This window comes from Poromitra crassiceps (assembly GCF_964638095.1).
Source record: "Poromitra crassiceps genome assembly, chromosome: 1".
NCBI lineage: Eukaryota > Metazoa > Chordata > Actinopteri > Beryciformes > Melamphaidae > Poromitra > Poromitra crassiceps.
In genome coordinates, this window is record NC_139623.1 from 28,470,513 (window position 1) to 28,496,223 (window position 25,711).

General features: G+C 41.6%; 1 protein-coding gene across 1 annotated transcript in view; it reads left to right on the plus strand.

Annotated features, from left to right (window-relative positions):
- Positions 1-664: 664 nt before the first annotated feature.
- LOC310778114 (transcriptional regulator ATRX-like) overlaps positions 665-25,711 on the plus strand; it is a gene marked incomplete at its 5' end in the record, with an annotated part of 40,277 nt that continues 15,230 nt past the window's right edge. The window contains 17 exons of the mRNA XM_083638452.1: positions 665-669; positions 1,166-1,290; positions 1,388-1,501; positions 3,347-3,456; positions 6,846-6,913; positions 7,011-8,704; positions 8,838-8,898; positions 16,314-16,468; positions 17,214-17,387; positions 17,479-17,584; positions 17,794-17,884; positions 18,527-18,727; positions 20,040-20,184; positions 23,126-23,235; positions 23,666-23,809; positions 25,125-25,299; positions 25,402-25,539. Coding sequence (XP_083494578.1) covers positions 665-669; positions 1,166-1,290; positions 1,388-1,501; positions 3,347-3,456; positions 6,846-6,913; positions 7,011-8,704; positions 8,838-8,898; positions 16,314-16,468; positions 17,214-17,387; positions 17,479-17,584; positions 17,794-17,884; positions 18,527-18,727; positions 20,040-20,184; positions 23,126-23,235; positions 23,666-23,809; positions 25,125-25,299; positions 25,402-25,539 — 3,616 coding nt within the window. The remainder of the gene's footprint in view (positions 670-1,165; positions 1,291-1,387; positions 1,502-3,346; positions 3,457-6,845; positions 6,914-7,010; positions 8,705-8,837; positions 8,899-16,313; positions 16,469-17,213; positions 17,388-17,478; positions 17,585-17,793; positions 17,885-18,526; positions 18,728-20,039; positions 20,185-23,125; positions 23,236-23,665; positions 23,810-25,124; positions 25,300-25,401; positions 25,540-25,711) is intronic.

Genomic DNA, 25,711 nt, shown 5'->3' on the forward strand with positions numbered 1-25,711 from the left:
GCGTGGCTTCAAAGGTCTGGAGCCAGGCTTATTAAACAGACCTTAAACAGACCTTATTTTATGCATTTAAGTGAAATCCACATTCTAAAACCCCATTCACTTTTCTCCCCTGAAGCTCCATGTCCGGGACTTCGCCTCCCAACTACAAAAATACGTCACATGTCATTCAAGCTATACACAAGGCACAGCAGAAACGAAATTACGATTGCATCCACCTCACAAAAATGCAATTTCAGAAATAGTACTAAAACCAACAATAAAGTTAATACGTTAAGCTATATAAATACAAACTATTATTGCCCATACTAGGGTAAAACATTGTGAGATAAATAACAAAAACACAATTTAAAACAAAACATTAAAATTGACCAACGATGGTATAAATGTCTGTTCAGAGTCAGTTTTACCAACGATGGTACAGTATAATATGTGTGTGTGTGTGTGTGTTCCAGTATAAACGGGGTGGGGGGGAGGGGGTCACAAAGGAGCCTGATGGCCTGTGGAAAAAAGCTCTTGCAGAACCTGGCCGATCTGCTCTGGATGCTGCGATATCTTTTTCCAAAGGGCATGATCGTGATCGTGAACAGTCCATGCCCCTAGTATAAGATCCGCATCGCTGACAGAGCGGCTGTAGTTTAGTAGCGCCCAGCTCATTATCCGGAACATGCCGTGAGTGGGCGGGTGGTTAAATGGCACATTACAAACCATTAATGTCCCCAATGCTATTTAATAATTTCATGAATGGACGTAGTTACGTGTCTGGATTATTTAGAAGAGAGCCAAATTGGTGAGTAAACAAGTAAAAGTTGAATCGTTTATTTCCCCCCATCTGCCAGTTTGAAAATGTAACAAGGAGATGATGGCCTACTACTGCATTAGGCTGTTGGGTGATAAGTGCCCGCTAACGTTTACGTATAGGCCTATTAATCGTTCGCGCAATCGCGCATATCAATGAATTAAACCAGCAAACTCACTGTTTCCTTAAGTGCTGCAAACTGCTTGAATGGTTTATTTTCCTCCCGACCTGTCTGTCTTGTAGGCTATGTGAAAATGCAAGAGGGTGACAGTGTTGCATTATATATTCGAGACATGATATAGCCTAACTTTTGTTGTTCAACTGTTCACCTGATTTGGATGTAAATACTGATGATAACTGATATTACAGGAAATCTGCCATTGTTATAAAGCACTCTGGACTGGATGAATCTGGGGACTCGGATGGAAGTGATGATGACTTGGATTTACCAGTCACTTCAAATGGTCACCTTGATTTAACCAGATTACCAAAAGGTAGGTCTCAGAATTTCCTGCTTAGGTTATGAATTTATATTGAATGTTGCTATTGAATTTATCCTTTATTTTTTTGTGGCATATTCTATGCACATAGGGACTGTATTGGTGAGGCCTGAACCAGTGGAAAACATAAGAGATGACTTCAGGGGCCCAGAGTTTCGTAGCCGGAAATCTGGTGTACTGCGAGACATTCCAAGGAGACGTGGAGGTCAGTCACTGTTGCAGGATATTCACATACATTTTCACATTTCATGATTGCTCAGGGAAGCCATTGCATCACCTACCAATAGACCAGTGATTCCCAACCAGGGGTACGTGTACCCCTAGGGGTACTTCAGCAGCTTGCAGGGGGTACTTGGAAAGATTGGGGATTACAATGTATTTCCAAAATGATAAAAACTGATTACTTTTTCCAATTGAAAACTGTCAGAATTGTATTAAAAATGAGTCATTAAAATTATTTTAATAATGAGATGTGTTAGAGAGGTCATCTAAAAGTTTAATATAAGTTTAATATAACAAATTTAGGAGAATTATCGACATGCATGAGTGAGGGGTACTATTGGCATGGTAAAACAGCTCAAGGGGTACATAACATAAAAAAGGTTGGGAACCACTGCAATAGACCACAAAGTGTTGTCATAATTGTGGCGCTCCTACTTATTTTTACCTTATGTTAAAAATCACACCCATGTGTTGAAGTAACCGGTGCAATTTTGTGCATGTCCGACCAGTGCGCGCACCCATCCATGCTGTGTGTGCGTGAGTCGTGAGTGCATTACTGGTTTGTGTGTGTTTCGAGCTGCACTCTACATAGTGTCTTAAAGTCTCCCCAATGAGGAAATGAATTTGCCATTAATTTCCAGACTTATCTTAAAGGAGAATTTCGTTTTTTTTTTTACCTGGACCCCTCTCCTCACATTAATTATGATCTGACGACTCACCCAGTGATCTCCGCGGTGTTTCTGGCCATCCTACGCGTTGTTTTGAGATCAATACTCTCCAATCCAGTCGTAAAATAGAGCTCCGTGGGGGCCAAGTGGCAGCCTGTCTTTCCTGCATCTAAATAGCCAGTTTTATTCCCGTTTTCGCCACATATTGTCATAATCTCATCCCTCAACAACCACCAGACTGATATTTCCCCCGGGGCTGTTTCCTGGAGTCTCCCAGGGATCAAGTCCCACGATACTTTCCTGCCGGCTGGCCAACTACAGGTAGTTGGCCAGCCGGCAGGAAAGTATCGCGGGACTTGACGAGACTTGGTGACTGAGATCACGAATGAGGTAATTTGATCCCTGATTTGGAGCTTTAGGCAAAGTCCTTTCCTTTAACGAGCGATTAGCGATATCATCCTCTGATTCCAATGAACTGCCATCACTTGTCCGACTGAAACCAAGAAGCATGTTCCGTTTGTACCACTGAACATTTGACTGTTTCAGACACTTTTTGCACTGAGGAAAATCTCTGCTCTGTCTCTGTCTGCCTGTCTTTCTGCTTGTCTGCCTGCCCGCCTCTCTGTATCTCTGCTTGTCTGTCTGTCTGTCTGCCTGCCTGTCTCTCTGACTGGTGTTTATTTAGCTATTTATTTCATTTTTATTTATCTTTATTTTCTCAGTGTTCATTTCTAGAATTTGTTGACAATGTATAATAGTTATTCTTCAAAAGTTATTTGTTTAAGAAAGCAGCCTTCTGAGTAGTCTGCCCCTGCATCATATTGGTGCACACTCCCCAGAAAAGGTCTATATTTTCATTCCAGCTAAAACAAAAATCACTATATCGGCTGCCATGATGGTAATCAGTGAATTTCCCCCCTCTAAAATCGGTACTGGTCACAAAAACCCCATAAAGGTCGGGCTCTACTTTTCATATCACCTTGATATGAATGAATAGCAGAGCAGTCTGACCACAGGGTAGTTATGGATATGTGGTGGCTTCACATACAAATTGAATGAGACAGTCTCTAACCAGTATGTCAACCATCAAGACCTGTTTGTAATCAATTTGGTTAATTATTGTGTGTGTGTGTGTGTGTGTGTGTGTGTGTGTGTAATAGGAGTTGAGCACCTGGAAATTGTCAGTTGCACAGCATGTGGCCGACAGGTAAACCACTTCCAGAGAGATTCCTTCTATCGGCATCCAGCTCTCAAAGTACTCATTTGCAAGGTGAGCCTGTTGATCGCATGTCAGAATCACTTTTATTGTCACAATATGCAAGATTACATATGAGGAATTTTTCTTAGTGTCAGTATGCAGTATAGCGGTCATATCAATATTCAGAGATAAAGAAATAGGAAAAATAACTAAAGACAATCACAACGTTGCAAGTACAGTATATACAATATATACACGAGTAGGAGGTGTGTTCAGTAGGCATTAGATATTAATTCACAGTCCAAGTTATATAGGCATTAAATTAAATATGAATTACAGTCCTTGATGTAGTTAACAAGAGTAATCTAATGGAGTAGAAGTTCTGGTAGGAGAACCAGCTATAATACTTTAAAGGCACTATTTGTAAGATTCAGCACTACTAGATGCCCACAAAAGACTATTTCTAGCAAGACATGCGAGTTATTGTGATGGGAGCAGTGAAAGAAACCACGCCCCCTCTCTGTGTTGTGAAAACATGGCTTGTTGTTTGACCTGCTGGAGCGTCGGGCCGTGCCTCCACTCTTCGTTTCCGTGGATTTAGCTCTTTTCCGCCTTTATAAATGGACAGAGAGTGGCCCAGTGAGGCATGGCGGCATATACTGGATCAAGCCATGACTGTGACTGAGAAAAATAAAGTGCCCATGGCTATGGAAATAAGGTTAGTCTCTGTTTGTATCGCAGTTTGGCACTGTGTATTTCCTGGTCTGATTACAATGCACTATTTCGGCTGCGTGGCTCAGTCGCTATGCATGTCTTGATGGAAGACGAGTTTCTGGGGTTGCATAGTGTAGATAGCAGATGCTATACCAGAGTAATGCGAGTGTTTATGGTGGCATGGGAAGCTGTGGCTATGTGTTTCATAGACTGTTTATGTTTACATTTTGATGTTATCCATGTTTTCACAACACAGAGGGGGGCATGGCTTCTTTCACTGCTCCCATCACAATAACTTGCATGTCTCGCTAGATACAGTATGTCTTTTGTGGGCATCTAGTAGTGCTGAATCTGACAAATAGTGTCTTTAAAGTAAGGAGTGAAGTCCAGCTGCTGTAGCTGTAAAGTGACGTTTGATTGGGGGTGGGGCTGGGAGGGTCCTTGGAAGAGGGGGCTTTCGGGCCTTGTTGATGAGGCTAATGGCAGTTGGGAAGAAGCTGTTCTTGTGGTGAGAGGTTCTGGTCTTGACAGACCTCATAATCAAGGAATATTACAAAAAAATCTGGGAACAAATTCTGTCTAAGACATATCAAAACGTTTTTTTTTTCTAACTCTAGGAAAATCCGTGACAGCTGTCGAAAGCTGGGGTACCCAGAACCTTATACGGGAAAAAACTATTTTTTAAAATTCTGCTTGAATTGGCTTGTGAGGGTTCAACTAGGGGTTTTTCATGATTCTGAGTCAATTGCAAGCATTTGTTTTGCACCAAAATCACTCCCTGTAGAGAAAACAGCCACGCCCACTTTTCCCCTCATCATAAACCAATTGTTTGTGTGAAAATATATATTTACATGTTGGAAATAATCTTTTCAATGGTTTGGCCTACAATGCTGCACAGTACATGGTTTCTACAATGCTACACAGTACATGGTTTCTGGGACTTTTGGGGTCGAAGAATTCAGAATTAATGTTGTTTTGATTATTTGACCTATTTCTGACCTCCTTTTCAGCTCCGAAAGGTAAATTTTTCAAAGTCGTCGTAGAGCCTTCATATTAGGCTCAAATGAAAGCTTTGCTCACGCTGAGTTGAATTATAAACAGTAGAACAACATGTCAGTACACAGAGGTCATCTCAGACGTCAAAAACGACAACATTTTGAGAAACAAACCTTCGATCTCTACAGTGTATGGTTTAAATATTTTCTCTATGCTCACTAATTTCTGAATTCAATTGAATTGAACGATAAAGATATTTATTGGAATACATTGGCATATTGTACATCAATATCCACTTTATGGGATGCGATGCGAACAGTTGTATTATGGGATGTGCGTTTCCCAGGCAACGACACACGTTGACACGTTTTGGAACAGCGCTGCACAATGCTCCTAAAAGCAAAATGATTATTGTTTTGAATGATTTGGCATCTTCTATTACTGTCAACACCATTGTTGTATTGTAGTAATATGCCATAAAGCTTTGGGGGGAAATAAAAAAATAAAAGCGGGGTAGGGGAAACACTGACATCCATTGGATATTTAAACCAGGTTGTGCTTAAACTAGGGCTGTCAGCGTTAACGCGTTAATCGCGATGCGATTAAGGGCCGACCATAACGCGCTTTTTTTTATCGCGTTAATCGCATGCCGCTATTTTGTCCCTTCGTCGCACCCGTACTTGTAGTCAAGCCGGTCGCAGCTGTTTCCTGTCTCCTGCCTGTGCAGGCATGGAAGAGAAAGACAGCAATACACTTCTAAATGGCTCGTTTTACTTTAAGAAACTCCCAAATGCCACAGTGGACAAGTCAACAGTAGTTTGCACCTTGTGTAAAACGGAATTAAAATATCACCGAAGTACATCGAGTTTAAGCATACCGGAGCAGCTAGCGGCCAGCTAGCAGCCAGCTAGCTAGCGCGAGACTCATCACTCATTCTTCCTCCTGAGTCTCGGATGCGCGGGTCCTCTAACCACTAGGAGGTCGGCTCCAATGGCTTAATGCGATATACACGTTATCAATATACGGTACACAGTTTCCAATACCGATCCATTATTCACATGGAAGTGCCAAAGTTTTTAGCTCAGACACAGCCTTCTTCGGCTGTATCATTTTGGGTTTCGACTGCTCCACAGCGCCGCCGCCGGAAGTATCGGTTCTAATAATATAATAATAATAATAATAATAATAATAATAATAAGCTTTATTTGTATAGCACCTTTCATACATAGAATGCAGCTCAAAGTGCTGGGTTCTGGAGCGTGTACTGCACTGTTTACAATTGTGCATTTATTTTCTATTCAAGATATATTTTGTAGACATTGTTACCTCCTGTCTACATTGCACTTCTATTGAATCGAAAATAAATCTAAAATTCAAGATGACAAAGTACATTTATTTGCATTCATTTGATTCCCAATCATGACACACTGGTAAGTGATTAATATCGAATAAAAAATGCTTTGAAATGCAAAATAATGGCATTTTAAACATGCGATACAAAGATGCGATTAATCGCGATTAACTATAGTTAAGAAAATGTATCGTTTGACAGCCCTAGCTTAAACTGATTATGACCTTAATATAATTAAGATCAGTCTGAAGCATTTACATGACAATTATTATGGTTGGAGTATTGCCTTAAGATCACATTATTAGTGTGTGTAAATGTAGTCATGGTGATTTCAGCTGTGTAGCTGAACTATTTGGCCATACTCAGGAATTCTCTAATTGCATCTGTATTCTTTTATCAGTCTTGCTTCAAGTATTACTCAAGTGATGACATAAGTAAGGATTGCGATGGAATGGACGAACAGTGCAGGTATGATGGTTGCATTTGTTAACTTAACTGAAATCTAAGAATTGGCTTCAGCTTGTGCTTTTTGTTAAGTTTTTATTTTTGTGTTTTCCTCATACAGATGGTGTGCTGAAGGAGGCAACCTGATCTGTTGTGACTACTGTAGTAATGCCTTCTGTAAGAAGTGTATTTTAAGAAATCTGGGAAGGAAGGAGCTGTCGGGTATCTTGGAGAGCAAATGGTACTGCTATGTCTGTAGCCCAGAGCCCCTTTTGGACCTAGTGGTGGCCTGTGACAGTGTCCTTGACAATGTGGAACGTCTGTGGGATCAGCATCGCAAGAAGAGCCGAGTAGAACCAGACAAATCTTTTGGCAGCTTGCCAGGCCTGCCTCAAAACATTCCTTTAGATAAGTGGGATCACAGTGGTATGGATGGGAGTGTGGTGTTCAACTATAACACACTGCAGATTCCAAAGGCTCTAGCCAAAAAGGCCAAGCATTTAATAGACTCGACAAACACCTTAAACAGAACATTTGTCAATTTCATTCAAAGTGTAACGAAGGACAAACAAACAACTGGTGTACGACTTCTGTATCTGAAGTCTTTTCTGTCGGTACTGAAAGGCTTGCGGAAATCTCATACGGACCTCGAGGAGAGCCTTAAGGAGGAGTTCAGTGATTTGGACTTGTTGGACTGCTGGGAACATTTACTTGACTCTGATAGTGAACATGAAACAGATACAGAGCTGGATATCTCTGATGAAACATGCTTGAGTGACTTGCAAAGGTTAGCTGCTGAACATTTGGAAGATGATGATTCTGACTCAAATGTAAAGTCTTCTTTCTCCCATGGAAGAGATGTCAGTGAGTGTCCTGGAGAGGACAAGGGGTCATCTTCACGTAGATCCAGGGGGAGGCCCAGAAAAATTGCCCTGAAGTCTTCTGAATGTTTGGTCAACATGAAAGAACTGGTGGTGAAACTTACACCTGTGCCTGTGGAACAGGAACGACCATCTAACGCCCCAGAGACGGAGGTAAACATGCCCATGGGGGAGGAGAAGTTGGAGGGAAAAGTGGAGGATGGAGAAGGAGAGATAAAGAATGAAGTCAGTGGTGCGTTGAAGGAATCCATGCACCAAGATGAGGAGCATGACAATAGACGGTCTCCTCGAGTGAAGACCACACCTTTGCGTCGACCAAGTGAGGTCAAGGCCAAGCCTGCCCTTTCAACAGTAGACAGTGACAGTGACTCGGATCCCGAGGACAGTACCACAGTACCAGCCAATGGGGCTGAAGATCGAGGGCTTAGCAGAACAAGAGAGGACTCTGACTCAGATGAAGTCCCTGAAGCTCTACTCAAGCGAGCAGCTATGTCACAAAGCTCTGATGAGGCTCAGAGTGATGAGGAAGATAAGACGTCAACTCACAAGACCATAAAACGCCTCTTTTGGCCCACTAAGAACACTCCTCTCTCACCAGAGAGGATGCTCCGCAAACGCAAGGTGCTGGACTGTTCCTCTGAATCTGACCGAAGTGAAAGAAGAGTCAAGGCTCGAAGAGAAAGTGGCACAGATTCCTCTAGTGATGACCAAGACTCGCATAATGAAATGCAGCACAAGGCCCACATTGTCAACAGAGAGGATGAAGGTGCAGCTAGGAAGCCCGAATTGCAGCAGCAAGCAATGGACTCGTCATCCTCATCAAGTGAAGAAGAACTTGATGATGACTCTGGGAGTGACGGAGATGTTCAGAAGATGAAGCCGATCATTGAAGATGTGTCTCTACTGTCGGCAGCAACGTTCCATCAGTCATCTGGTGAGCCTCTCTTCAACTGTCTCCATGAATATAATTCAACCTTTTTTGAAGACAAAATTGTATCAGTGTTCTGAAATTCTAAACATCTTGCTGACTTTTTCCTTTTGTTTTTGTTTGTTCTTTGTTTTTGTAGGGGATGAGGAGCAGTCTGGGCCCTCTTGGGCAGCAGAGGATGATGATGACCCAGAAAATAGGTATGGTTCAGAAAGCCCGGAATTAGACTTTGTTACACACCCTAGTTGCAGCAGTACGGCTTCAACTTGGGAACCCATGCCCTGTGCTCAATCTGAACCCATGCCCTGTGCTCAATCTGACAGCCAAGTTGTCATCAAGACTCTGTGTCAATCTGTTCAAACACGACCAAAACGTAGCTGCAATAGATCAACAGAAGTCAAATACACTTTCTAGAGGTACAGTGTGAAGCACAGGGCCACTTAGTCAACTAGTCTTTACGATTTCTTTACGTTTTCAACCTGGTTTGCATATGAGATTCCTTAGTTGATTTATCTTTCCCATATGCTGTACCTAAGTCATCATTGTATTCCCTGGTCATACTGAGCTGATCCAAAGGGCAAACTCTTGCAACTGAACCACTTAAGGAGAGCTTATATCCCAAATTTAAACAATAAATGCAACTCATTGTGCCTCACCACTCACCATGTTAATGTATAGAGAGCCAAAGTGAACGTCACTTCTTGCTTCAGCATACGTACCAGAGATTTTCATCTGCCATTTATTTTCCCATAGACATTTCCTAAAATGCTTATAAAAATAGTTTTACTTGTTCAAACCAAACGGTTCAGCTATCTTTAGAAACAGAAGAGACCACAGAACATTTAACTCAGACCAAAACCTGAAAAATATTGCGGATTTAAATATATATATGTTTAGTTTTCGTCCCAGTGAAATGTTCTGTGGTCTCCGGATTCTAAAGTAAAACTTTTTATAACCATTTTACGAAAAGTCAATCCAAAATAAAATGGCAGATGAAATCCCTTGGTACACATGCTGAAGCAGGAAGTGACGTTCACTTTAACTCTCTATTATAAGTTTGTTTCCAGTGACTGTATATTTAGAAAGTTTAATGTGGCATGACCATTAAGCACTACTGAAAGGGAACTAATGGTCCATTTCCACCGCTGGTATCAACGCGGCCCCGCCCAGCTCGTCTCGCTTTTTTCTCTCATTCCACCGATCAAAAACGTGGACAGCCCGGGTTGAGTCGGGGTTGAGTCGTGCTGCTTTTGGTCCCTGCTCCGTTGAGGTTCTAGCGCTGTGAACCTGGGTTCATACGGTGACGTGAAAACACTGCAGACGACTGATTGGTCAGGCAGAATCGTGTTTACTCTATCTACTGACTGTCAATGCATACCAATTTAGTGGGGCTTACCTTCTCTTCTGTTATGTTATTTCCATCAGTCTTTTGTGTGGCTGCCTTCGCCTCTGGTGAAATAAAATCGATCTCCTTACTCAGCTTTAATAGGGATGTTCATCAGTTATCGAAAATCGATAATTGGAATCGATCATGTGGAATTTTTATCGATTTTGTTATTTAATTATTATTATTTTATTTTTTTTGCGGACTAGGTTTGTGTGGAATTCGTTCCTCCTCGCCCCACTCCATTGCACAGCCGACTAACGTGAGGTGGAGCTTCATATAGTCTCTAGTTTTCTGGCTGGGCAAGGGCCTTTGTGCCAACAAAACTGTTTTAAACATGGGGAATTCACACCGGCATGCGCCGGGGACAGCAGAGTGTTGGAGAGGAGACAAATTGAAATAAAGAGTTCATTGAGGAGAACACGTTGTCTTTCGTATTTTCTGCCATAGGCATTCATTTTGTAAAATAAAATAAAAAATAAATTATGAATATAATCGATAATTGATCGTTAATTTTCCCTGATTTTCGATTATGGAAATTTTTCTAAATGAACATCCCTAAGCTTTAACATGGCGGTGGTTTTCAATTGTTTTGAGAGAGAAAAAGTCCGCTGCTCAGGAAGCTCCTGTAGTTGTGTGCAGCGTCGGCTGCGCTAGGCCGCAGGCGGGGGTAAGTGAAGCCGCGGTCTTGCCTGGTGAGAGGCCGCCGGGGTAGAGGCTTCACTCTGTAGCGCAACCCCCGTCCCTCGCGCAGCGCATGCATGTGAGTTTGACTAACAACAAAGTGATATCCATTCTCCTGGCCGATTGTCACATTTGCCCATGTACACTGTAGGTCATTTAGAGGCACCAGTATTTCATAAACAGTTTAAAAGTTCTGTGTATGGATTTAATTTTAACGTTATATGTTATAGCCTACTTCGGTTATGGGCGGAGGGCAGATATGAGGTCGCTATGATGACCAGGTGTGGGCGGGGGTGGGCGGGGGCAGATTGAGCAGCGGTGGAAACAAAACATCCATCGGGTCGAAACAAATAGAGCCGAGTGGTGACGGGCTGTACAGGGCTGTAAAATGTGGTGGAAATGAGCCATAAGTAGTTATTTACAGGTGTAGTATTCAAGTTGAGAAGTTCTTCCCAGCCATATTATCTGAAGATTGCTTTCATTGTTACCTCAAAGAAAACAAAAAGGTCAAGTAATTGGTTTCAACCTACAGAAATTATAATGAATCATGAACAATATTTTTGTTTCTGCTTGAGGTGGTTGTAAGCATGTGTAAAACTTTGATGCTTCACCTTCAAAGCCATCTTATTGATATTCTACCATAAGATGTACCTTAAAAGGGTCACAGTTATGGTATGACAAGAGGTTAATTTACCGCTATTAAGGTAAGGCAGCGTGATTGTTGTCGAAAAATGTCTAGAATAGTATTCAGAAATACACAGATTGTGAATAAAATATTTGGCACGGTTTGAGCTACACTATAAAATGGATAACTTTTGTCATTTGCATTAAAGGCTCTGTGACTATTAGCTCTGTAAATGCACCTTAGACTCATGTTATTCAGTCCTCTAAGGCCATGTCCACATGGAGACGAGTTTAGGTGTATCCACTAAAGTTTTTTCTCGTATGGACGTTTCGTCCAGACGGAACCAGCGTTCTGGGAATATACATTCTGGGAGAATATGCGAATTTTTGAAACCAGTTCGCAGAGTGAACAAATCTGAAGACGCCACCCTTGCATTTCCGTGTTTACAACCCATACGCATCTTTCCTGAACCGATGACGCCATAGCCCCACCTCTCTCGGCCAGCAACAGCTACTGAGCCTCAGGGCTCCACAGCTGCCTCTTCCCATCCACCCCTCCCCTCCCTTCATCGGATATTTCCCAGAAAGGTTAGCGGCGGCTACGTTTTTGACAAGAACACAAATAAAATCAGGCTAAACGGGTTAGATATAAATAATATTTATTTTTAATACAACATGCAATTCTGGAATATTGGAAGAAATGAAATGTAAACCCTGAGTGTAACACACATACTCGGGATGGTGTATACGAGGGATCAGCCGAGCAGCATTTTGGTAAACAAACCGCGTCACTGGGTGGCAACGCCAATGGAACCCTATGGAGCCCAAGTGGCGCGAGGCTTGTGTGTCTGACTCTAGCCTGGCTAATTCTGTTTACATTTTAAAAACTGCGACAGTTCACACAACTTTAACACGACATGCATATATTATACATGAAACTCTTGAGCTACTTCTGCTCTCACTCAGAATGTCAAAATATAAGCGATGTGATGTATAGTTTTTGAGATATTAACGTTTGTTTGGCACAACTCATACTATTAACTGCCACGGAGTTCCACATTTCTGGGTGGCAAGTGACGTCACGCGGATTCATCCTATAGCCCTCGCAAATACAACGTGTTATAGTGAAGTGAGAGGTTTGACGACCATAACACGGTTGCACTGTGATGTCCACTCCAACAAGACTTTAGCTTACTTGACGCCACTTTTTCAATAAAAACACATTTATGATGTATATTTATGTTGCATCATTTAGCCTGTGATGTGCAGGAGCGGCCAATATGCTGGGATGTGTTTGCAACACATGTCTAAAGATCATGGAAGTGGATGGTATCAGGAACGTCACCGATAGTTAACGTTCTATATTGTAGGCTACAGGGAGACCATCAGCCCTGCTGATCAGCTCTGCATTTGCCTGTATAGGTTTAATCATTTTATTCATCAACATGGCAAACCTTGTCTAGAGTTGAGATACAGAGGCTACTAATAGGACCCCGCAAAGCCAAGGGTTTAACCTGCTCGCTACAGTGAGATACTGTACACTAACATTATAGCCTCTGTGCGCACCTAGTGGTTGAATACCATTATTGACGAGATTGTCTTATTCTCTGTTTTTGGTGTTCTTTGTGGCAGCGTTACAGCGCCACTTACCGGCCTGGCATATATACTACAGCGCTTTCAGTGGAATTCAGTGGTTTCATGTGGATACACACATTTCTTGAAACGTGTTTATGGAAAACCTTTCTTAAACGAAAAAAAAAAAAATCGGTTCCGTCTCCGTGTGGACATGGCCTAAGACTCAAGAGTGCATTCCCCCCCCGATTGACAACCCAACTGGCCACAATAAAACATGAGTTATATTTATATATATTAATATATATATCATATAATTATACCATGCATGACATGATCTTCAGTTAGCACTGCTTCAATGGAAATGCTCTTGTATTTAACATTTGTGTTAAGTATTATTTACTCTCTGTAGACAATGACAGTCATGATGGTATAATGAAAAAATACAGTAAAATGTAAATTGATGCATTCAGTGTGTTTCTGACTTTACTAAGTCTCAAAACTTTCAAGTCTGCTTGGAATAGTCATGGACTTTTGATTAGTCAAATTGTGTAACAGTAACCCTGGTCATTAGGATGAAACCATACCATGTAACCTAATGGATAGACCTGTTCTCTGGCTTTCCTGTCATTAAGTGATATGTATACAGCAGCAATGGACTGGCCTTTTGTTTCTGTTTTACATTTGTGATAAATACAACTACACCTGGTCTAAGTGCTGATGGAGTATGGGAACACATCTTGTTGTGCATGTGCAATATGGCCGTGATTAGAGGACTGTTGTAAAGTGTCTTTTTCTGAGGTCTTTGAACACTCCTTAGGGAACCTGTATATGCCCCATATGAAAAAGAACTACTGTATGGACTCAAAAGATCTGAGAGACAACGCCAGTCTTTCCTACAGTGTTGCTTTCATAGAGATATTCTCTTCAGTAATATTATGTACTGTAGGCTACCTCATTAGTGGATGCAAATATGGTGTCCTTAGAGGAATTAAACACCATACTGTATCAGGATATTGATCAAATGTAGATTTTCCATCTAGACCTTCAAGACACATTGGCAAATATTCAGAGAACACTTCTCATGGCCTTAAAAGGGTCATCTAACAGTATTGATACATGACAAATAAGTGTCCCACTTTTTAGACTGAAATTCTGACAGGTCACGACAAGCTGAGAAGTGTGTTCTAAGCTAAGTTAAACAAATATGAGTGGAATAAAAGGTAAAAGGCACATGCCAAGACCTTCACTGACTCATCTTTTAATCCAGGAAACATGTCAGTAGGTCATGAAGAACCACGATCCAACCATCTTCACAACCCACAAAAATCCATGTGAAACTGCTCAAATGATGCTTATGGTTAACTGCTCCAATGGACAATAAATAATGATGCAAAGCAACACAACCAAAGAGACTGGACTTGCTTAGTGTGCAGGATCCAGAATACCTAATTTGGACTGAAAAGTTATGTCACACTTGAGAAAGCTTTTAAATTGGGAAAGTCTGCCATTTTGATAATGGTGGGCCAGTGCAGCAGCTCTTAAAATAAGCACACACAAAAAAGAATTCATGTGACCACTGTGTTCAGCCTTACCAAACTGCTGTGTGGTGGTGTTATGTAAAAAGAAAATTCAGTGTTAATGTTTTTAATTTCGCTCTCCCTTTCCTCTTCTAGTATATGGTTTTATCTTTCTGTTCCTTCCCAATTGAATACATGCAAGATGAGATCCTAGGATTTGGTCTGTCGTCGCTGCCATCTGCCACTGCCTGTATATAAGGAGGCATCTCATTATATTGTACTTATGGATTACTTCTAGATTTGTTTTATTACAATTGACAATTTTCTTCCCTTTCTAAACTATTGTGTGGATTTACCTCTCAGAACTCAAACACACTTTTGAACCTTTGACCTTACATCATGCTGATAACATGAAGTGTGTGCATAATGTTGACATACAAGTTTTCCCCTCACCTCTGAAAATAGTAAAGGGAAAATTATACTCCACTGGAGTGTAAACGGGTTAAAAAAAAGTTGAAACTGTTTTCATTCAAAATGTTTATATACAGACTTTGATTTGCTGTAGTAGTATTTTTTTGTTCTCCTCCACTTATATTGAGTGTGTGTATGGGGGGGGGGGCATTTACAAATGATATTGCGATTGTTGTCGTGGGTTTATGGGTTTATACTCTTGGATGTTCCTTGTTCACTTTTTTTGTGTGTGTGCCAAAGTTGTACTTAAAAAAGAAGCACAGGCCAGTCAGAACGTAGCAAGCTGACTTTACTGTTAAGTAGCAAGCTGACCAATCATCTTCTGTTTGGGGCAGGCAGAGGTGGTTGACCCTTTAGTACAGCCAGCCAATCAGAGCAGTGGTTCTCTCTGGCTGCTAGAAATGGGCACAAGGGACTGTTACAGTATTCCCTGAGTGAAGACTGGAAGGCAGCTGTGTCCTCTAGGTGGCCAACAGTGGATCCGCCCACTTTCCACTTTGTTATCCACAAGCGATGTGCGCACTGTGCCTTGCCAAAGATCGAGCCTTATACTCCCCAGCTGATGAAAGAGTTGGATATTTGAATTGTAGCTAAGTTTTCTCTTGTCGATAGATACCCGCAAGTTTTGTTGTTTTACACCCAGTAGTACTGCACACAAGTTCTGGACTGGTAGTACTGGAGGATGTGATTTTCTTCCAGTCGACACTCACCCTTGTGTCCAAAACAGCTTCTAGCTCTTTAATTTGGGAGAGGGGAACTAGAGAATAAATTAAGAAAATGATTTTCATTTGAAAAAAACACAGCTCAGCTGTGTCCGACTCGATCTAAAGATGTACATTTGTAGGAAAAGTGAAAAATGCCCCTTTTAAGGCATATAAGATAAATTAAGCATATGCCCGTTTGTTTTTAATTCTGTGAACAGTTGCCTATAATAAATTGGTACACTTTACAATGTCTCTGTCTCCTTTAATGCACATTCTTTTGTGTGTGGCGTTTGTTTTGTTTTTGAAGATGAATGATGTAACAGTTGACTTCTATAACTGATTGGTATTAACTGCATAATATGGTAGTCTCTCACTGAAGAGTTTATTTGACCAGGTTTACAATTATTCCCTTTTTCATGGTAAAACGGCTCAATGACTTTGGGAACAAAAATTGAGAAGTGCAATTTAGGTTGTTAACCAGCACTTCAATAAATTGGTCTTTTATTCAATTACTATTTAAGTCAAAAATTTATGATTACACTTCACACTAACTGTTACTTAAAATATAAGCAAAAGAATACCCAGCTGAAGACAATGTTACTGATCATGAAATGAAGCTCAGGTACCTTCTCCTTCTCTTCCCCTGCTTCTGAAAGAATCGCTAAGAAAATGCTTTTGGCCCGAATCAAAGCCAACTACTCCTCGGACGAGGATATCGCTTCAGACGAGGAATCACAGGAAGAGGAGTCTGAGTCGGAGGGTGACAGGAAGGTCAAAGAAGCGAGGCTGGATAATGGAACAGATGAAGATGGTAAGTGATTATTTTAAACTAGAATCATTTGAAGTTTACCCTTGTGCAGCCAGTCATAAGCACAAGTGCTCTAAACCAGTTATAGCCACATTAATAATTAATCATGACTTTGATATCTGCACTTTATGACAAAAGCAGGGGAATTATGTTTCCCAAATTCTGACCTGCCTCATCACTCTGGGTCAGGGGTTTTCAACAGGTGGTCTGAGGTCCCCTGGTGGTCTGCGAAGGCATTGCAGGTGGTCCCTCACCATGCATCCAATAGACCCTTCTCACGGGGGCCATTTTGTGCCGAAAAGGCAGGTTAAACACAGGTGCAAGCAAAACACTAATGAGGGTTTCCAACTTCCATGATTGGAATTTGGAAACCCTCATTAGTGTTCTGCTTGCACCTGTGTTTGCCCTGCCTTTTCGGCACAAAATGGCCCCCGTGAGAAGGGTCTATAATGTAGTTCCCATGTAATCTCAACCCATTTCCTCACACCAATGGTCCTCAGATTGCTTCTTCGGGCAGAATGGTGGTCCCTGCATCACAGTCAGTTGAAAACCCCTGCTCTGGATTATACCAGACCGGTAGAATGATCTCTGGTAATAGAATATATTTCAGGGATGCACACTAGTCACCTTTAGGTGACCGTCACCTATTTCATCCCAAAATAGGATTTCTGAGTGGGTTTATCTCTGCCCTGGTATCTGTCACCTTTTTCCATTATCCATTACTTTGCATCTGATATTTCTACTTAAGGGGAAGACTCAGCTGTGGCCTCAGAATCGTCTGATAGGCCCAATACCAGGCATCATCTGCTCCGCCACAAACTCACCCTGGACGAGGGAACACCAAGTGAAAAGGCTGCAGTAGAAACGGATGGAGGAGAGCAGGGGAAAGTCAAGAGAAGGGCCAGCCGCAAGCGCTCAAACGGTAATGACAGTATGGACGCCTTTAACATGAGAAACTCTGACCAATAACTATCTGCTTTGTTCTAACTTCTTATTTTAATTTCTTTAAAAAGATAGTCAGAGTGGTGGTGACAATAGCCAGTCAGAGCTGGAAGAGGGTGGTATGAGTGAGGAGCTGAGTCAGTCAGAAGATGAGACCAATGAGGAGAGAGCCAAAAGGTACGTCTGTTTTAACCACCAAGGATGACAGCCAACAAATCGGATGAAATTAAAATAGCAATTCTATATTCAATGTTTATTTTCAGCTTGTGTGTCCTTAAGATGGATTCAGTGCTCATCTGACCAAGCTTTATTGAATTGCCAGGAATGCATCCTTTCATGATTATTCACTCTGCTTGTTTTGTTGCCTTTTCTCCTTTTTGCTCCAGATCATCTACTAGAGCGGAGAAGGAAGCGGGCCGTAGTTACCTGCAGAAGAAACAGCCCCCATTAATTTGTCTGTCTGACTCTGATGAGAAGGTAGCAAGAGCTGTTAGCATTAATTTGTCTGTGTGAATGATATGAAGGTAGCAGTAGCTGTTAGCATTAATTTGTCTGTCTGACTGATGAGAAGGTAGCAGTAGCTGTTAGCATTAATTTGTCTGACTGATGAGAAGGTAGCAGTAGCTGTTAGCATTAATTTGTCTGTCTGACTCTGATGAAAAGGTAGCAGTAGCTGTTAGCATTAATTTGTCTGTCTGACTCTGATGAGAAGGTAGCAGTAGCTGTTAGCATTAATTTGTCTGTCTGACTCTGATGAGAAGGTAGCAGTAGCTGTTAGCATTAATTTGTCTGTCTGACACTGATGAGAAGGTAGCAGTAGCGGTTAGCATTAATTTGTCTGTCTGACTCTGATGAGAAGGTAGCAGTAGCTGTTAGCATTAATTTGTCTGACTCTGATGAGAAGGTAGCAGTAGCTGTTAGCATTAATTTGTCTGTCTGACTCTGATGAGAAGGTAGCAGTAGCTGTTATCATTAAGTTGTTTATTACTGTTACTCTCTATCTGCTTATCCCTCATACTGCAACTCCTTTACTTCCCAGGCAATTTGTTGTTGTATTGGTTTGCTTATCAAGCGGTTACATTGCTTTTTGAACGAGATTGCATTTCTGTGTTTATGCAGAGTAATCAAGAGGATGCGGATGATGAGAAGGGGGATGATGAGAACTCAGACCTTACAGGCACGCCCCATGGACGCAGAAAGATCCGCAGAATCCTTGAGGACGGCCATCTCCGCGCTGAGACCCAGAAAGCCCTGAAGGAGGAAGAGGAGAGACGCAAGCGCCTGGCAAATAGAGCGGAGCAGATGGAGGACCTAAGAGAGGTAGTGTGTACACAACAGGTCAAACATACCATGAACTTTCAGTTTCAGTTGAACACTGGCAGTCAGACTTGTGCAACATGGCTTGAATCAAGTAGCATGCTCGATAATAGGCTAGAGTCCCATTGAGAAACAAAAATAAATGCAATACTCTCTTCTTTTTTTAACTCTGAAATTCCTTCACTTGGCACTGATTCAATGTGCATTATTCTGCAAGAGAGCAATAGATAATGTACTTAAATCCTCCACGATGGTCAAGTGTTTCCAAATTACATATTCTCCATTAGTGTTCTGTTCATTAAAAATGAATGATAGCACAAAATTAGAACAAATTGTGACACTTTTTGAAGGTCAGCAGGTAGCTTAAAGGAGAATTTCGTTTTTTTACACCACGGTCCTCATTTCCAGCTTAAAATATGATGTTTTACTCACCGAAATATGTTTGGCTTCATTCGGATGCCCACGGAAGATTTTGAGCTCCGAGTAGTCTCCTCAAACAGGCTATAACGAGAGCCTGTGGCGAGTGCGGGGCATGCTGCACGCGCTCTCTAAATGACACTTTTTCTGTCAGATCACGGTTCATTATGGTTGTAAATATAATTATTTAGCTAATAGCTAGAAGCTAAGCTAACAACAACACAACAGGATCACGTACAGTTGGCGTCGCTCCAGCTAGAAGTGTTAATTTTGTGGCTATAGACAAAATGGTGCAGATAGCTTGTGTGAGAGAGACCCGCGCAGTATGCTTGAGGACCATTGTGACGGCCCGATACCCCGTCTGGGGGAACAGAGCGTTTGGGGGTGTGGCTTGAAGGAGACTGCAGGGGGAAGCTGGATAGGGACAAATCCAACTGTGGCAGTTCTGAGCTTGTGACCACTCATTACAGGGAGGGATGACAGCAGTATGCATTTACAAGTAAAAACAGCTTTTGCACGGAATGGGACCTTTAAGCTGGAAATGAGGACCGTGGTGTAAAAAAATGAAATTCTCCTTTAAGTCCTTTTACAAAGTAACAGTTCTGCAGACTAGATTCTCTATATTTTGGATATATTTGTTTCCCATAATGAAAAGGCAATATTTTGTAAATTAACTCTTCAAATATGCGTATGTGTAGTAGCTAAATTACAGACCATATGGCTATAATGTACAGCTTTATCAGTATTGTGGTACATCATAACTGTATCTCTAAAGTAATTATTGACTGAGGTGTGGGTTCTCTGTATATTTATGCACCAGCTGATAGTAACACATTTGGCATTTCACCTGTTACAGCCCTTACTCATTGTAATTGTCAGGAGTCACCTTGTTTTCCAGGTGATTGTCATAGAGGATGAGTTGTCTCAGGTTCAACAAGCCATCACTACCAAGCTGATCCTGGATCAGGATAAGGAAACCAAGGAGCCTCTTGTTCAGGTGCACAGGAACCTGGTGACCAAACTGAAGCCTCACCAGGTGGATGGTTAGTCTCTGCCCTCCTTTCATATACACACTACTGGGATTCTGGAATGACTACTTTTCCTACACAGGCATGTTGACTCCACAGGCAACATCAGCAAATGCAGTCTCTTGTTACATTTGTTTTATTTTTATATACTGTATATATACAGTATATATATATATATATATATTAGGGCATTCACGACTAGTGAATTTTACTAGTCGACTAGTCGTCCCTAAAGGTAGTCGACTAGTCGACTAACCGTTTTTAATTTTTTTTTAACACGTTCACTGCCGTGGACGAGTTAACTCGTCAAGCAGAAACCAACGCTTGACTGCCGTGGACGAGTTAACCCGTCAAAAAAAAAATTGATGGTGGGACGTGGATCCAAGCCCCCTACGTCTCCTATAAAAATATGGGAGCCACTGAACGTGTACAACCCATTCCACCGACCCACTAAGTGGCGACAGTGCTCTCCAGACTAGAGAAAGCGAGCCAAAACTGCAGGGAAAAGCGTGAGGAAACCATTCTCATACTGTAGAATGGTTTGGCGAAAACGCTTTCGCGCTGGTGCACAACGGTGGCGCACAACGGTGGCGCACAACGGTGGGGGGTTCCAAAAATAGACTGGGTGCAACACACTTTGAAACACGCAGCATAAAGCCCAGAATCGCAAAAGCTTCATCAAAGCTCTCAACCCAAACCCCAAGAAACAAGCGAGCCCCATCCAGGCTCGCCCGACGAGGGGCCGCCAGGCAGCAGACAGGCAGCAGAAACTCGCTTGTGACACACCCGCTGCAGAGCCAAGGAGGGAGGAGGAGAACGCCCACGGAGGGAGGAGTTTGAAGGAGAGGGGGGTGCGGGTGCTGTTATGGAGGAAAATACTGTTCTAAACTATTGTTTAGATGTCTGATGTCTTTGATGCCAAAAATAAATGGTTAAAGTGACTGTTCTATCGAATTTCACAAAAAGGCATTTTTCTCAGCTTCCATTTTCAGATGCTGAAACCATGCTGTATTCAACTGCTAATGCCTACATAACTACTAACTCTACAAACTACCGTAACTCTTTTAGACAGAGAAAGCACACATTCTATTACGGTAGTTCTTTTGAGATATTTTGTGTTCACAAAATCCTAGCAGAAAATAATCCTCGGCTCTTGAAAGATGAGCCAGAATCCTCAAAAAAAACCTTGGCAGAAGCTACCTACAGTAAAAAAAAAACTGTTGGCAGTGAATGTGTTAATATATATATATATATATATATATATATATTTTTTTTTTATCTTTAAGAAAGAACATGATGTATTTACATGACATACATGGACTATCATATCCCATATCCCATATCCCCCACAAAGAACATCAAAACACAACAAAACAAAACAAGAAAACTGCATAAGATACACAATAATCCAAGAACAAACAAGACTATTGGACAAACAACCAAACAAAAACAATGCATTCAGCTCCTATCCTGATAAGCCTAATGACACTGGGGTAAAAAGTTCTTAAAGTCAAACTCTGTATGTGGTTGCCATATTTTGGGGATGTCTAAGAATCTGCCTTTGCTCTTGTAGTAAATGTTATCCAACGTATGGTAGCTTGAGAGTTCATTCCACCAGTGAACTACAGCTGGGGGATTGGATGCTTTCCAATTTAAAGCTACTGTATGCATTTCCTAGCTGCCAACAGGCAAGATCTATGTATTTACTTTGAATGCATTGTTTTTGTTTGGTTGTTTGTCCAATAGTCTTGTTTGTTCTTGGATTATTGTGTATCTTATGCAGTTTTCTTGTTTTGTTTTGTTGTGTTTTGATGTTCTTTGTGGGGGATATGGGATATGATAGTCCATGTATGTCGTGTAAATACCTCATGTTCTTTCTTAAAGATAAAAAAAAAAAAGTCGACTAGTCTGTATATATATATATATATATATATATACAGTATATATACAGTATATAAAAATAAAACAAATGTAACAAGAGACTGCATTTGCTGATGTTGCCTGTGGAGTCAACATGCCTGTGTAGGAAAAGTAGTCATTCCAGATTTTTTTTTTTTTGCTAAAACGACTAGTCGACTACTAAGCACAGTGTCGACTAGTGGTTTAGTCGACTAGTCTGTGAATGCCCTAATATATATATATATATATATATGTATGTGTGTGTGTGTGTGTGACAATGTCCAAAAATGTCAGAGGAATGATCATTTTTAACCGTAAGAAAAGGGGGGGCCTTATATAAGCGTTTGCTTCTGCCCCTAACCTTTGGTTGTGACCTAAGTGTATGCTTGTGACCTAAAGGCCTAAACATGGTCGTCCGTCAGAGCCTCGCCCCGCCCTCCCCGTATGACGGCGGGTGGAGCCCCGTCCTACGGGGAGGGGGCGCCGTCGGCTGACGGGGGCTGCTCGAAAATGTGACTCAGCGCCGACGATACGTGCGTGACGTCAGCTGCACGAGAGTTGTGACTGGCCGTTGCCTTGGCTCATCGTCGTAAAGTCGCCTTTCAAAGCATGACGTTAGATTATAACGAACTAGTTGTGTGGCTTAGCCTTCCCAAATGTTGAGGGTCGTTTTTTAGAATTTAATACATAGAATTGGGAACGTTACATTCAATTTCATTCAGACTGCCTGGCACACAATCTCCGCCATTTTCACACGGAGCTTCCACAGGAGGAGGGAGGGTGGGAGGAGGGAGGGCGTAGTGGCGTCCGAGCATGTAGGGCTATCTGGCGCCGCCAGACGGCGAGACGGCTCCAATTAGAGGCGGACGGACGACCATGTTTAGGCCTTAAGTGTATATGCTTGGTGGTGACCAATAATTTTTTTTCATTCATTCATTCATTCATTCATTCATCTTGTGTTCAGTTGAGAAAGCCCGACAGTATGTCACACAGAATCTGTACTTTCATGTGTTTCTGATGATACTCAGTATTTCATTGACTGTTTATTTCCCAACAGGTGTCCAGTTTATGTGGAACTCTTGTTGTGAGTCTGTGAAGAAGGCCAATTCTTCTCCTGGATCAGGCTGTCTACTGGCGCACTGCATGGGCCTGGGGAAGACTCTCCAGGTGAGACTGAAGAAACGGATATCCACTTCATCAATATCCTGGTTTGCTTAGGTTTTGATTAGTTTAAAGGAGTACACCAAGTGTTTGGGATATGGTATACAGTATTAGAGGAGGACGTCCACAGAAGTTTTTTAGTCCACAAAATATTTGTGTTTCACAGCAAAACACCGTCACAGAAATCCATACTGCTCACCTGGCATAATCCATGTCTCCACAAGCCCTGAGATGTCAAGTTGACTTGAAAATACGTCATTTTGCACCGTTTTTAGCTTAAATCTGCACTAGAGCTGCTGCACCGCTTCTTGGAGCACGGCTACAGTGAAACCTATGTACTAATCACTTAACGGGTAAGTCTTGGTGTATTCCTTTAATTATTTTTGGCACTTTGCCTTGAACTGTGCTTCATTGTGCTTTAATATTGTTTTTACAGGTGGTGGCGTTCCTCCATACAATGCTGAAGTCACAGAACCTGAAATTCAGGACGGCCCTGGTAGTGTGTCCGCTCAATACCATCCTCAACTGGATCAATGAGTTCAAGATATGGCAAGCTAATATGGGAAAGGATAAAGTCAAGGTAGACAAACCCTTAAGACATATAGAGCGTGTGTGTGTGTGTGTGTATGTATATATATATATATAAATATATTAGGGCATTCACAGACTAGTCGACTTTTTTTTTTTTTTTTATTATTATTATTATTATTATTTTTTTTATCTTTAAGAAAGAACAAGGTATTTACACGACATACATGGACTATCATATCCCATATCCCATATCCCCCACAAAGAACATCAAAACACAACAAAACAAAACAAGAAAACTGCATAAGATACACAATAATCCAAGAACAAACAAGACTATTGGACAAACAACCAAACAAAAACAATGCATTCAAAGTAAATACATAGATCTTGCCCTGTTGGCAGCTAGGAAATGCATAGCTTTAAATTGGAAAGCATCCAATCCCCCAGCTGTAGTTCACTGGTGGAATGAACTCTCAAGCTACCATACGTTGGATAACATTTACTACAAGAGCAAAGGCAGATTCTTAGACATCCCCAAAATATGGCAACCACATACAGAGTTTGACTTTAAGAACTTTTTACCCCAGTGTCATTAGGCTTATCAGGATAGGAGCTGGATGCATTGTTTTTGTTTGGTTGTTTGTCCAATAGTCTTGTTTGTTCTTGTTTTGTTGTGTTTTGATGTTCTTTGTGGGGGATATGGGATATGGGATATGATAGTCCATGTATGTTGTGTAAATACCTCATGTTCTTTCTTAAAGATAATAAAAAAAAAAAAAAAAAAAAAAGACTAGTCGACTACCTTTAGGGACGACTAGTCGACTAGTAAAATTCACTCGTCGTGAATGCCCTAATATATATATATATATATATACCGGTATATATATAATAATTGATTATAATTGATTATGTGGGCAATGTTTGTCTCAAGTTCTGTGTTCGGCCACAGCTATGCCGTTTTACGTGCAATCGGGCTGAAACCTTCAGGGCGTGTAAAGGGCACCTGTGCCGGCTTTTCTAATTAGGGCAGATTAATTGCCCTAAGGCTGATTGCCCTAAGGCTGAGGCTATAGTTCAGTGATGATGTCATCAGGCATTGTGACAAGACTGATCAGTGATGTCATAGGGGGATGGACACACACACACACACACACACTCTGATGATGTCATCAGTGATATCATAATGGGCACACACACACACACACACACACACACGAGGCATTGTGACATCACTGATGCAATAACATTTAGTGAGCAACACAAACACACACACATGTGCGCACGCCAATAGGGCAGGCGAGGCCGCCCTATATATATATCCCCACACACTGTAGTTATTCTTTAAACACACAAACTTGTTACAGGTTACAGAATTGGCCACAATGAAGCAAAAAGTTGAACGCCTCAGCGCTCTCCAGAGGTGGCAGAGGGATGGCGGTGTTATGGTCATGGGATACGAGATGTACCGCAACCTCTCGCTAGGCCTCAAACTCACCAGCCAGTTGAAGAAAGACTATCAGAGCGCACTGGTGAATCCAGGTAGAGTAACTCTGAACTGGCACCATGCTAATGAAATGTTTTCTATCTTGTGTGTCAATGCATTGCAATGGCTGTTTCTCAGGATTGTTTGTTTTTCTTCAGGTCCAGATTTTGTGATTTGTGACGAGGGGCACATCTTGAGGAATGAAGTATCCAATATCTCCAAAGCCATGGGTGCCATCAAGACCCGACGAAGACTGGTGCTCACTGGAACACCGCTGCAAAACAACCTGGTTGAGTGTAAGTCTGCACCCCTCTACCATATTAAACCCGTTTTAAAATATTGTAACTGGGTCATGTTTTGTCTTGAAGTGATGTCTAATATAATGTAGAGTCAAAAGTGTAAGTAGTGAGACAGGGAGATGTTTTTTTGATGTTCGTCAAATAAAATACCACAGCAATAGAAGAGTTA